Here is a 14,973-nt window from a genome sequence, read left to right on the forward strand (position 1 = left end):
ATTTAGATGTTATTTTAATGGTACTTAGAAACAATGGATCTGGGAGTTCAGGACAGGTATGATCACCTCCTGGTGTCAGTGGACAGAAGTGGGGAATGTTATTGGATTCAGTTTACTACATCTAGGGGCCAGAACATTCTGGGCCTCATTAGAGAAAGAATTTAAGGACAGACACAGGAGACATAAACAAGAGCAGGTTTGTTGATGCAAAGCAAAGCAAAAGTGCACCCTCTCCATGGGAGGGTGGGCAAGCTCAAGAAGGAATTATGTACTGAAGGTCCCAAGACCTCAAGCTTTTATTGGTGTTTGTGGACATGGGGGTGGTCAGTCCCAAAAAACCAGGTTTTGTGTCATTAATTCTCAGAGACTGGGCTGTGTGTCATCAACTCCTCCCACATCAGGCAGGGAGTTCTTGACCTGTCATTTTTTCATTGACTGTTGGAGGCTTTGGATCAGCAAGACACTGTAAGTCATGAGTTCTGTTAATGTCAGCAGTCAGGGTGTGATTCCTGGTCAGCATCCAAGTCATCATTTTTAGCATGAAGTTTCCTAACTCCCTGCCTAACTAACCTCATGTCAGGAACAGAGTGACCTACACAAGACCTGCTTCTGAGCCCCTGTGTCAGAGGTAAATCCCCACAAGTTCATGCTGAGCCTCTGATTCCAACCCAAACCAGGGCTTCTTCTCGCCCTGAGTGTAGCTGTAACTTCTTTTTCTGACAAGGAGAAACCCAGCATTCATTACCCTCTTGTTCCTCTATAAGATCATTTGCTAATTGAGAATCCACCACAGTTAACAGAAAATTCACATTTTTTATTTTCCTTGTTTCTGACTAGAAATAGTCTGTCAGGGTCACTAGCCTCTTCACGCTCCACCCTTCTATGTAATGCATCTAGGTTCATTCTGCGGGTTTTGCTTTTGTTTTAGGTTTTTATGCTTCAACACTTAGCATTATGGTTTATTTACAGAGTGGCTCTCCAAAGACTATGGAAAATCCAGGGGAAAATTGCTCTCTGAGTTAGAAATTCTTCTCAGGCATGGATGCCTTCTGTTAATTTCAGATTTTTCTGTCAATTTGGTCAAGTGTATCCTCTGCTTTCAGAAGGTTTGCTAAATTCCTCAATCACCAGCTGACATGATAGCTGTTTCTTTCCTGTCCTGAGGCTGACATTACTCTGAAGAATCATCATGAGTTAAGAGCACGGAAACCCTCACATCACTATATATTTGTCCTTTTAAACTGCTCCTTTCACTTGTATTTCTTCAGTTTTAGAGGAGAGACTTGCATTTATCCTGGTTGAATTATGTGACATCGCTTTGGCTCTTTGTTATAGTTGATAAAGACAGGTAGAACTGCCACTTCCACGGTTGCCATCTCCACGGAATTTGCTTCTAAGAAGTATTTATAAAGAAGCAAGCCTGCCAGTGAAAATGCAGGGTAGGGAGGTCCAGAAAGCACCTTTGCTACTCCAGGGTTCTGTAGTATAGGATGTGGTCCACACCGTGGCATTTCTCAGATGGTGTTTGTTTCACAGGCCCTCAAAACTTAAGTGAAATTAAGTCTAAACTGTATTTTGCTGAATTTATGTAGCATTTGTTTAGAGAAGCTCAGTCACACCAAAGAACATGGCCCTCAAGTTGCCCTGTGTTATTTTTTATGGACTTTCAACACAGCAATTTTCCTCCCTGCAAAAGCATTTCTTCCAAGTTAAGAATCAAATCATGATTCTTGCATATTTCCTTAAAGCAGACATCAATCATTCATGTATAATTTCATGAAATTTTAATTTATTACAGAACTACTTTCCCTACTATATATTTAATATTTTTAAAGGAAATCTTGCACTCATATCTTAAATGGGAAATTGGTATCTTTTGGTATAAGTAAAAAATAACTGAAATACTTACTTATAACCCTGAGCTTAGATGCAAGTGTCAACTTTTTAACAAACACAAAGAATAATTAAACAAATCTTAATATATCTGCTGGGTTTTATGTAATGAAACATTAAAGCTAAGGGAAAAAATGAGAAAATGGCTATTTGTGATGAATTACAAACAAGTGGATATTTGAATAGATGTAATTCACTCTAGGTGAGTGTGGATTTGTTGTAGAAGAAAATTTACATATTCTTTGTTTTTCATATTAAGCCATTTTCCAAATATCAGCTCATGTATTTGAAAAATCACAATTATTTCACCACTTCTTATTATTAATTTCTTACCAAAATTAAGAAAGTTACTATTTTTAAATACTTCTGCTTCCAAAGCCTTCCAGAGAAATGTGTTGTTGGGCTGCTGACAGTTGCTGTCTCTGGTGCCCAAAGGGAGGGCAGAAAGATGCTTGTTACTCACCACACTAACAAAATCCAAATTTCAAATCTTCCCTGCCACTTTCTATAAAACTGAGAATGCAATACCCTGCCCTGGAACCAAACTGACCATCCACTGTGGTCTTCAACCTCCGGCACAAATCCAGTGGCACAGGTGGCCCTATGTCTCCAGGGTTCTATTGTTGTGGCAGTGTAGTCAGATGAGAAACCAAGCGACACTCAGAGGAGTGGAGAACTCAGATTTTATTTTTACGCCAGTGAGCTCAGACGTGTACCTGTGTCTGAGCACTGAACAAAGGATTCACAAGATGTTTAAACGGTAGTGCGGGGCATCAGGTTACAAAAATGTGCTCAGGTTATGGTGTCCTAACCAGTGAGTTAGATTGTTCAGGTTAATTGGGCTGGTAGTGACCTAGGGACATAGTGTTGTTTAGATGAGGTCAGCAGGGGAGGCCTGCTTTGGAAAGTTTATTTACAAGTAGAGACAAAGAAAGGCAGGAATGGATGCTTATCTCTGCATGGTGCTTTTCATCTGGGTCCTGAACTTTTGCATGGCTCTAATGGGCAATTCCTCATGCCTTACAGCTGTGTCCAAGGTTACAGCTTTTAATCCACAGTTTACCATGTTTTACGACCCTGTTTCAAGGCCATCTTCTTCTTCACTATGACCGAGAGACCACCTGGACCCCCATGGTGTTTATGCACATCCAGAGTTGATCTTTTCTGTTTCATGGTACAGATTGAAGTGGTGCACAGAACTAAGCTTGGAAAATACACATCTTTAATGTATTTCATTTTTGCCATCCACAGCTCAGAGCTGTGTAGATGCTAGAATTTCAAGGATGCACATGCCTGTGCTTTGTACAGTCCACATACGGTAGATTTTAAAAGACTGTGTTGTCTTATGCTAATCAGCCCTGTGTAGGACGCAATGTGTTTCCTATGAGAGTCATGTGTTTTGTCTAATTCACACAAAAGCATCCACACACTAGCTTGAGACTCCTAAGATGTTTTACTAAGTCAGTTTTCCTCCTTTCTCCTAGAAATCACTGAACAGCCACACAGACAACAAGTCCTGTTAAACAGATTAAACCCCATTATCAGCAAAGGAGGGGCAGGTGTGATTTCAGTCTCCATGTGAACTAGGGGAGCTGGGCTTACTGCAGTCCTGTGGGGAAACTGAGGTGACAAGAGAGTGAGGGCAGAACAGAAAGGGTTGTGACCTGAGGTCTGGCACATACTCCTTGCTGTGAAAGAGAGCAGTCACAAGAAGGAAAGCTGGTGGACATGAAGAATAGGAAGTAAATGCACTTGCATAAGGTAGTATGGCAGAAAAAGAGAGCTTCCATGTGGAAACCATGTGAGGAACCATCTGATCATCTGTGTCACAGGAACATGCATGTCTTCTATTATGGGGTCCACTTAGGATTTTCCACTTCACGAAGGTGCTACAAACAATAAGCATTTCATAGAAACTGCTCTTTAGATTCTGGAATTGCTTTTTTCCTGGGATAGCAATATTTGGTATGATTCTGTATGAAGACACAAGACTATAGGGCAGCAGTCAGCCTGTGATCACCACAGCCGGGAACAGCAGGCACTCTCTAGTGTACGTGTTGCTTAGCTAGGGTGTTCAGTAGGTTGGTGTATTAAACAATTTTGACGCAGACTATTTCCAACTTACAATGGGCTCATCATAAATTGAAAAGCATCTGTACGGGCATAAGGAGCCCTGTCTCTTTAGGAGCTAGAACTCATCTGATCTTTAGGGTAAAAGAGAAGAAGGAAGAGGAAGGGAGGGAAGGAAGGCGGGAAGGAAGCAAGGAGGAAAAGAAAGAAGGAGGGAAGGAAGGAAGGCAGGGAAGAAGAGAGGGAGCTGCAGAAATAATTAGCAGGCAAAATTGTTTGCACAAATTGATTAATATTTCAACTGAATATTTCATTTACCACAAAAGTAATGCATCAGTCACTACAAGTGAAGATCACAAAGCTGAAGTACAACATTTCACAGAAGAGATGATGAGATACCAAGAGAAGAAAAAGCAGGCACCACTTGAAAACAGGCGGGGGAAAGTCCACTCTTCTAGAGGGAGCAGCTGCTGAGTGGAAAATAAAGCAAACCACCAAAATAAAATTGAAAGGGGTTTGTGATGGGCATTGGGCTTATGCCCACCCTACTCACATTGCGCTGAAGTGCCGTGGTGTTCACAGGTAGGCCTTTGGAGGGTAACAAGGTCATGAGGGACTGTTACAGAAGACCCCAGACAGCCCTCACACTTCTGCCATGTCAGGGTATTATGAGAAGGCCCTGTGTGAAACCTGGAAGAGGTCCTCCCAGAACCGAGACTTCGGAGTCCAAGAGTAGTGAGAAATAAATACGTAGATAAGCCACCAAGTCTTGGTGCTTTGTTATGGCAGCCAGGCTAAGGCACAGTCAAGAAGGCATACATTTCCATCAGGAAGTCAGATTGGAATCTCTTGGTGAGCACGTCCATTACAATTTAGGACCAATTAGGGAATGTTTTTTAAGGCACTGATGAGCTGGCACAAAATGTAGGAACATAGAGGCAGAAACAGAATGAAAGAGGAAAGGAACTACTGGAGCAGCTCGACACAGATGGACTTATGGAAGGTTGCATTGTACTCAAGATACAAGAGAAAAGATGGTCTGTCCTGGGTGGGCAGCTAGTAGGAGAGACCAAATGTCAGTGTAGGGAAAAATGAGAAAAGAGTTCCAGGCAAAACAGGAGTCGTTCTGTCATACCCTGGGTCACACACACTGGTTTGTGGCCCTGAACACCTGTGAGATATTCCAAGTTAAAGTAGTTCTGGGTTGCAGGAACCTCCAGGAGACCAGGATAAACATATTCTCACTGGTATTCTATAACTTGAAACTAAGACATAAATATTTTACTCAGGTTCCTATTTAATAAATCAGGATCAAATAAAGAAGCAAGGAAGCATGGGTGAGAAATAGCAAAGGAACAACAGAAACTTCAAACTGCAGGGATTTCCAATATTACAATTGCCAGCTATAAAATAATTATGTTTTATAGCCAGGGGCCAGTGGCTCACACTTGTGATCCTAACTACTCAGGTGGCAGAGATCAGTAGGATCTCAGCTTTAGGCCAACCTGGAGCAAATAGTTCACAAGACCCTATCTCAAAAAAACCCATCACAAAAAAGGGGAGCTGTCGGGGTGGTTCAAGGTGCAACCCCCAGTTCAAATCCCAGTAGGAAAAAGATTTAAAAAAAAATTTTTTTTTCACAAAACAAAAAAAATATGTTTTTGTTTCACAAAAATAAAGAATAAACCTGAAAATATAAGAATAGAGATGACAAAGGACAGAGGCATATTTGAAAGGAAACTAGTACATGAAAAATGTTGTACTGCAATTGAAATTTAAAACCCGATGAATGTACTAACCCACACATCAGATACACTTGAAGGTGATCAGAAAGTTGGATGAGATGTCTAAAATTTATCAAAATTACAGCCCAACCAGACAAAGAAATAGAAAAGATAGAAAAGTATGAGAAATGATGGACCAATTGAAGGTGTGATCAATGTTCAGAGGTTAAAAGGAATGAAAGGCAGAGTAAGAAAATGGCCACATTTAACCATATTACTCAGCTATAAAGAAAAATGAAATGATGTCATTAGAAAAATGGATGGAACCGGTGATCATCTTGCTGAGTAAGATAAGCCAAGCTCAAAAAGCCAGATATCATGAGTTTTTGTTCATTTGTGGACGCCATTTCTAAATGATAATAATAATAATGGGACATGATGTAAAAGCGGGGGGCTGTCTAACAAGATCAGTGGAAAGGGAGGAAGAAAGAAAAGGATACTGAAGGGTAGAAAGGATCAAGGTGCACAACATATATATGTAGATATGTAAATGTATACACACACATATATGAAGATAGCACAAGACCCACCAAATACTGTTTGAAAAATGAGGGAGGAAGGATGGGGACTGGGAATATAATGGAAGGGTGGACTTGTTCAGAAGTACACCATATACATATATGGAACTATCACAATGAAATCCCCTTGTATTATCAATGTAAGCTAATCAAACATAAAATAAATTTTTAAATGACATAGAATATGCTTGAAAAAGCATAGGAGAAAATGTTTGTGACCTAGAGTTAGGCAAAGATGTCCTACCTAGAGCATCAAAAGCATTAGAAGAGTGAAAATACCACAGACTGAGAAAAATATTAACAAGTTATATTTTTCATATAAAGATTTTATCTAAAAATACATAAGCTCAAAACTCAATAATAAACAATAAATCAGTGTAGAAACAGGAAAAATGGGCTGCTTACTAAAGAAGATACAAATGTGGCAGCTTGACAAGAGCTCAACCCCTTCAGTGTTCAGCAATAAGAATTAAATGCAGAATGAAATTGGGATCAGAGGAGACATGGCTTCCACTGTTGGACTGACTGAAGTTGATGACCTTGACTGGGCCAGGGGCTGGTCAGGGGGTGGAGCAGCTCATGCTCATGGCCTGGGACTGACAGAGGGTGGCCTCTCTGGAAACCACGGTGACAGATTAAGAGTGACAACCCACAGGCCTCCAGCTCATTAGTTCTCACCACTCTATGCCTCTAACATCTCTTTCACATTTGCCACCTGTCCATTTCTGCAAAATAATTTCCACAGATCCATATTTTAGTTAATGTTTTCTAAGTCTGATTGATGTTGAACTGAATACTAAGTTTTAAGTTAATTATTATAGTATCCATTTAAAAATGTTATATCTGCAAGTGTTCCTTTTTAAGTATACTTTCCTCTTTCGTGGATTCTTGTTCTTTTCTCACATTTTAATCATTTTAAAGTTCTTTCAACATATTAGAAACACTAGATAGACTGTGCCAAGTGTTTGCACTGTCTGAAGAACGGTGAGTCTGATGTTGCTCTTCCTTCTTGGCTCCTGTCAGGAGGAAATTCTCCTGGAATGTCTCTGGAAGTTTGGGAATGACCACCTACCTCTGGAAGCCTCATATGTGGGATACTTTAGGGCCAATTTGTAGGTAGACTTTTTCTGAGAAAATGGGTTTGCTTCTCCCACGGCCCTGGGTGCTACTCACATAAGAGCACCTTAAAATAAACTCTCTGCCTGAAATCTTTTTAGAATTAGTATGTATTTGTGATATAAAAAGACATTTGGAGGGCAAGTTCATGGTCCAATTACAAGGGAAAGATTTCTCCACATCATATTAAACCCATTTCCAGAAAGACAGTTTCCCAGCAGTCCAACTGAGCATAGACCTTCATCCTCATATACTCAATCTGTGCTGGGTTTGCCCAATCTGTCCAATTGTTCAGTCTCAACTGTATCCCTTGACCCTAGGCACCTTAAGGCAGTGGTGATCAGGGTCACAAGACTTGGTAAAATCTGAATATTCAGTACTCAAGTTACCCTCTGTTCTCCCACTGTTATTTTCTGATTGTGAGAAATCCTTATTTTCTTGAGATCAGGGAATTCATTTAAAATAATTTTGAAACACACTTTATTCCATGATTTCTTTTTAGCAAGTGGGTCAGCTGAGTCTTCTCAGGCTCATGTACATGTGACCCCATTATAACTGAACCTGGCCAGGCAGTGTGAGGCTTTGGGTCATGAGATCTGAGTTCTGCATCGTCTTCTATTTTGGCCTTGACACAGCTGATGTCCCTCACACTCTGGGCCATATTGCACCCAGCTGTGACCTGTCTTCCAACAAACCCCTTCTCTTTTCCTCACCCACAACAATCCCAGCACCTGACTTCAGCCCCTATCTCTGTTTTCTCTGTCATTGTTTGCTATGTGATTTCATCCAATCTCATGGTTTCAAATAGCAGATGAACCTCAACTTTAAATCTTAAGCTATCAAATTCCAACTCACGTATCAAAAATGCCTACACCATACTTTCCCTTGGATGACTAACAAGCACCTCACTTTTGACAGGTGCAAGGTCAAGTGTCAAACACACAGTTTCCAAGCTTGGCTCTCCACACTCTTCCCCTCACTAAATACAAATTATCTTATGGGCAACACAATTTGTGCTTCTTTCTTTCATGCCCTACATCCATCCATGATCACATCTTGTGTCTATACTCAAAATAGATTCAGAATCCAGCAGAGTTTCATCACCTCTATCCTTTTACCTTGCAGTCTATTTTCAAAATTGAAACCAGGAAAATTCTCCTGAAAGAAACATCAGATGATAATACATCTCTGCTCAAAGCTTCAATGGTTATATCTCACTATGACAAAAACTTAAAATCCTCACATGGCCTAAAGTACCTCCCACCTGGCACCTGTTTCCTTCCCCCACCTGCCTTCAGCACAGAGGACTCTGGCTGATCTTAGATTTGTGATTTGCCTGCAATCTGGGATGCACTTTACTGAGGACCCTGTTCAGAGCAGCAGACCCTCCCTGCATGCTCCTCCCTTTCCTCTCTGATTGAAGTTGCTCCACAACCCTTGTTCAAAATTTGATATGTTACACTGATATTTTTATATTTGCTTATTGTGTGTCTTTCCCCCAGGATATTTAAGCTACATAAAGAAACTTGTCTCCTTTGTTCACTTTTATATTCCGAGTACTGAAACAGTGTTGACACATAATAGATACTGAGTATCTGTTAAAGGAGGGGTGGGTGAGTGGGTAGATGGATGAATGAGTAGATGGGTGGATGGATGGGTGGATGAATGGATGGGTGAATAGATAAATGAGTGGATGATGGATGGGAAAGTGGATGGATGGATGAGTGGTTGTATAGGTGGGTGGGTGGATGAATGAATGGATGGATGGGTGGGTGGATGGGTAGGTGGACAGATAGTGGATGAATAGCTGGGCAAATGGATGGTTGGATGGGTGGTTGGGTGAGTGGTTCACTAGGAACAATGCCCTGCTTCAGCTGTAGGACAGTTTGCAGGAAGAGAGAATGTACCTGAGTTTCTGGGATCATCAGAAACTGGCTTCCCCAACTCCCTATTTGCTTTCTCCCTACTGCTTGTTATTTAAGAAAAACAAATTCCGATGTGTTCAATCCAGTATTTTCCTATCTTCTTTACTTGCTGCTTCTTGCAGTGGTAAGCTTATTTAAACTAGAATTTTCATCATTTAAGCAGGGTTTTCTGTCAAGTGTGCTTGGGGAAGTGACTAATAAAGAAGGGCACAACAAGAGCAACACCAAGTAGCGCCTTCCCCATACTCAGAGTAGGAACAGCCTACTGCTGCAAGCATCCTCTCTCTATTCACCATAAGTAAGCCTATCTTCTGGTGCACAAATGTAGTGTTGATTTTAGAGCCCTGGGATAAAAAATAATGCTGATAGTATCTTCAAATTATTATCTTATTCTTATTTGACAAACAAATATTCCTGATTTCTGAATCCCCCTTTGAGTGGCCTCTTCCAAAGGGTGAACACCAAAGCATTTTCTGGATCTGGGCCTTATAGTCTGAGAGGAGGATCCTTTCCATAAAAACTGATAGCCCCACCCAGAGCTCTGGCCTGCAGACCAGGCTTCATGCAGGGATAGCCAGTTTGGCTGGTGTTCATGTTCTGATCTGGAAGGCAGCTCTGTTTAGAAAGACCTCCATGGCTGGGCTGGCTCAGTATTCTGCAACAGGCAGAGAGAAACATTGTCAGTGGGGCATGGGAAGATGACATCCAGGTGATTCTGAGAGCTCAGGAGGCAGCACTGGGTTCTGAGCTAGGTCTCTGCTCAGTCCTGCTTCATGGGCCCAGCTCCAACTTTCACCCCTTCTTGGTGAGGGGAGACAGCCTTTGTCTTAAAGGGCAAGGTATAGCTATTACCATGGAGCTTTAAGACTGTTGTGAACAGCAAGAATCTGGGGTTCACAGCTCTTCTGAAAGGATCTCTGTGCATCCTCACTGGGCCTGCAGTGCGATATGTCTGTGTGCATCTGCAACTGCACTTCTCTGTGGTGTGGTCTTTGCCAGCCTGACTTCTCAGCAGCTTCTTCAGAAGTAAGCCATGGACAATGTCACCTCACTGCCTTGGTCACCATGAGGTCAGCTCTCAGGGGATAGCAACTCTTCTCCCTCCTCTCACAGGTGTACAACACAGAACTGCTCCAGGTTTGCTCACTAGTGGCTTGTCAAGCAGACTTCTACTTAAATAACTCTCGTATTAATAAATATGAACCAATAGCTGATTTATCCCAGAGATGGCACAGACTAACTCCTGATATAAGTTTGAGGGTAAGCTTTCCTGACATCTGATTTTGTACCAATTTTTAAAATTCAGTAATATGTAAGATATTCACAAATTATTAATTATTCCTCATTTAACAGATGAGTGTTGGTGTGCAGTCCTCACTGTGCTGAGGGCTGTGCCCCTGGTTCCTTTCATCTCCACAATGCCTGAGGAAGTTCACAGAGCCTCTGCTCTAAAATCCAGGAAAGGAGACTGGACTGAATTCCTCAGCTAATCCTTGGCAGAAACAGGTTTACATTCAGACTGCCCAATCTAAAGCAGTGTTCAAAAATAATGCAAGTTATTTTTAAATTTATTGCTGTGCAGGTGGGAAATGAATACCTTTGGCACTAAAATGAGAAGTCTGCACAATTCCTAGACTTTAATGCGTTTAGAGTTTCCATACACTTTTCAAGTACTGAACAGAAAATCAAACAAGCTTTCTTGAGGTTGTAACAACAGCTTTAACAGTTGCAGTTTCACCTACCAATTCCGCCACTAGGACTTATCCTAAGGATTTATCCATTCCTCACTCTGAATGTAAGCAAAGAAGTCACCTCTAGACTCTGCGCTGGCTCAAATGCCTCTGCCAGAGCCTGCCCTAGTGCCCTCCAGATCAGCCCAGCACTCCTGATAATTCAAAGAGCTGCCAAACTTCCACCACCCACATGTAGTGCATTTTCCCTCCTGTCAGGAATCCTGGAGCCTACTGAGAATACCACTTTCCCACATTAGAAATGTCTTCCTCTTCCTTGGGTTGTCCCTGTTGGTCCATAAACTCCAGAAGCTCCCCCTCTGCTTCTGTCAGGAGTTGTGCACAGGTGCAGCCCAGCTCCTCATACACACCCTCACTGGCTCACTCTTCACATCTCCAATGATAGTTTTCCTGGGTCCACCTTCAGCCTCAGATCTTCCCACCTCTTGCAGACCTCTAGCCCACATCTCTACTCTAAAATGAGCATGGCTAAAAAAGAACCAAATCTTCTTCTTGCCCCTTTTCAGCTCATCACAAGACCTTCCCCATCTCTCCAAATGTCTCTGCTGCAAAGGAGAACAAATCTTTGTTTCCTGGGTATCTTCTTGATTCATATATTTCTATCCTGCCCATAGCCAACCTGGGTAGAGCCTGCATCTGTCCTTCAAACCCTTCTACAAACCACACACCCCTCTTGACTGGATCATGTCTGCAGCCCTCAGCTCCCCACAGAAGTTGTTTTCTTTAACAGAATAGTCAAAGCACTCCTGCTGAGGACTGAATGGATCATTTTGCTGAAAGATAAGCAGGGTTTCCACTGCAAGAACACAAACCAGTCAGGATGAAGCCTCCTGTGGTGGGGCTCTGCCTCTGGTGCACTGGAACCTTCTTTTCTGCCTCCATGTCTTCTCAGGTGCTTGGTACTCAATGTTTTTTCTACTTGGAAAATCTTCACTGTATCTTTCCAGTGTAGTCTTCTTTTCTTTTTAAAAAAGATATTTCAATTGACAATATATCATGCATGAGAGGATGGTCTGGATTAAGTTGGCATGGTGGAGTGGTTAAATCTAATTTGCAAGTACTTCTTATACATTTTTTGTAGTGAAAACACTTATAAACAACTGTCCCTGTGATTTTCAAGACTGAGGCACGGTATACTAACCATAGTGACCCCACCACACAACTGGCCTCTTAGACTTCCTGCTTGGTCCTCTGATTCTGAGTGTTTCACTTCAGTCTCTCCTGGAAGGGTCTCCTCAGCCACTCTAAGTGCAACACATCCCTGTACCCACACACCAGTTTTGTTTTGTTCATAGCATTATCAGTGACTAAAACTACCCTGCTTGCTTTCTTTTGTCTTTTAGAAACATATTGGTCTCCCTCTCCATTAGGATAGCCTCATTCATTTTCCCTGAATGAAATAGGTGCTCCAAAATATTTCTTGCCCTTTCAGTGACTCCATGTGACCTGTTAAGGAGAAAATCTCTTACACATGAGAACAGTAAACACCCAGTCTGTAACTCCACAGCCATCTTTCTGAGCCTCCTCAGCCAGGCCCTGCCTGGTGAAGCAGGTGGGCCTTCAGAGGGTTAATGCCTGCCTCAGCCTGCAGAAGAGGAGCTCAAGGAATGAGTTCCAGAATGATGGCAAGCCTTGTCAAATCTGGCTTCAGGGAGGTGTCCTGAGCATCATGGACACATGGGCAACACATTACATTGTGGAGCACAGTGAAAGTGCATCTTCCTCTTTCAGTATGTCATATCTGTACTGTTAGCTCAAGCAGTCACTTGAAAAAGCTGGTTAAACCCATGTATCAGTTAGGACCCTTCCTGATGCAAAGAAATGCAATAATGGTTGCTAATGTTTATTGATCTCATCATATGCTCAGCACTGTTTTATGTGTTTCATGCAATCATTAGAGGTGACAAAACCAAACAGAGAAGGTGGTTCAATCCCTCAAGATCAGTCATGGAGGCTGGGCCTTGCAATTTTAACAGCTGTGCACACATTCTTGGACAAGGCAAGAGATACTTACTGTGCCACTTAAGCAGCAGACTGGAGCCTGCCAACTGTAGGGGAGGAAAAGGGAATGATCCCCTTCCTGCCCTTTATATAGGGTCACAGCTGCCACCCTACTTCATAGTGCATTATTTGATCATCATTTTACATGGGTGGGAACCATCAAATTGAAGGCCTGAGGACCCAGGGAAAGTCATCCAGTTTGATGCTAAGATTCAATGAAGAAAGGACATCTGTGCAGAACTGTGACTGCACAATCTGATGGTAACAGGCAGAGCAGAACACAGTGAGGCCTGTCTATGCATCATTCCTACCTTCCAGGCATGGGGCAGTATGTCTCTGGGATGGGACTTAGGATCTATCAGATTAAGGTCAGTCAGAGTATTTCTTTATGACCAGCTCCAAGACAACAAGGCAGAGGGATGGGAGAAGATTAATATTTTTAGGCATTATGGCTTGCTTTGGGGAACAGTGTTCTAGTTTCTATGACTGCTCTGGGGAAGAGAAGTTTTAGTTTCTATGGCTTGTCTTAGGGTAGAATGGGAAGCACATATAGGAGGACCAATGGTGTCAGAGAGAAACTGTGCTTCTGAGGCCTCTACTTTGGGGCCTTTACCACTAAATGAGTTCTATCACACACAGGAATGGCTGAGTCATCTTCTGTGTTTGTGAGGGAGTTCTCCCCAGCCCCAGGTTAGCAATCAAATAGCTGCAAAATAACATTAGTGGGAAACTCCAGTTGGAAATTCTGTGCATGTGTGTTAAGTCAAAATAGACATTTTTTATCTTCCCTGTTTTTGTGAGAACAGCCTTTCCAAGGGTCCCAAAGCCCCCTCCCTTGGTGCCAACACTGCATTTTTTGCAAACATGGACGAGCATAAACTCCAGGCTGCCAGTAGGAAAGAGCAGGTGTCTCTAAGTTGGCCCACTCTGCCCAGCTGGAGGTTGCCAGTCTTTGCCATCATCAGCTCATTTAATCCTCCAAAACTTGTTAAATTGAAATGGTAAGGACCTACTAAGAATCAATAATGGACCAAAGTTCACATGAAATTGAGCACCACTTCACAAGCAGGTCCAGTGCACACAGCTGGATCAAAGCCTGTGTGATGTTGATGAACACAAAAGAACCACAACTATAAAAATTGTGTATGTTAAATTTTAAATGGTAGATGTGATGAAATTAGTACAACATGTTAAAAGACATTCAAATTAACCATTTATTTATATAGAGAAAAACCTCTTACAACTGAAATAAAAGTTTGCAGGACAGAGTGCTTTAAATGTACATTAAACAATGCTTCCTGGGTAGTAAATACTGTCAGCATAGAAATATTTTTCTGTAATTATCAAAGAAGGAAATAGTATAAACTTTAATCTATGTTTACATAGTTGGCAGGAAAAATGCCAGTTTGACCTTGAAGTTTTCCTTCCCACCAATCAAAATGTGAGTCAGTTTTTGAAATAACTGTGATTCTGTCTCCAGCTTGAAAACTCAAGTCTCCAGGCTGTTGTCCTTCAAAAGAGTACAGTGCTGTCACTTCTACTGGCTGATTGGGACCATCTACAACAAGGAAAAGGATTCAAGTTATTCATGCTTTCCAGGGAACAACCAGAAGTACCTTCAGATGAGACAAAAACTGATCACCGATGGTTCAGCACTGGCTGCCTCAAGGGTGGCAGAACGCACAGCACACGCTCTGTAATGTTCACTGCGTTATTAAACTTGTGGTTTTCTCCTTTGAAAAGAGCAAATGTTTGCCGATAACATTTCCCAAACCCACATGAGTAGAACTGCACATAACTATGTATTTGCAAATATCTGTGGTCATCACTGAGTTTTGAATAATCTCTAAGATGATACTACACTTTCCCCCTTTTTCATGGAAGAGTCATTGTTATGGTCCAAATCCCCGCCTCC

General features: G+C 41.9%; 1 protein-coding gene across 3 annotated transcripts in view; it reads right to left on the reverse strand.

Moving 5' to 3' along the window:
• Positions 1 to 14,248: 14,248 nt before the first annotated feature.
• Positions 14,249 to 14,973, reverse strand: part of Sh3yl1 (SH3 and SYLF domain containing 1) — a 31,185-nt gene continuing 30,460 nt past the window's right edge. For all 3 annotated transcript variants that reach the window (XM_074049057.1, XM_020176619.2, XM_074049055.1), the window contains one exon: positions 14,249 to 14,616. In XM_074049057.1, coding sequence (XP_073905158.1) covers positions 14,426 to 14,616 — 191 coding nt within the window. In that variant the 3' untranslated portion in view covers positions 14,249 to 14,425. The remainder of the gene's footprint in view (positions 14,617 to 14,973) is intronic.

This window comes from Castor canadensis, chromosome 12, assembly GCF_047511655.1.
Source record: "Castor canadensis chromosome 12, mCasCan1.hap1v2, whole genome shotgun sequence".
NCBI lineage: Eukaryota > Metazoa > Chordata > Mammalia > Rodentia > Castoridae > Castor > Castor canadensis.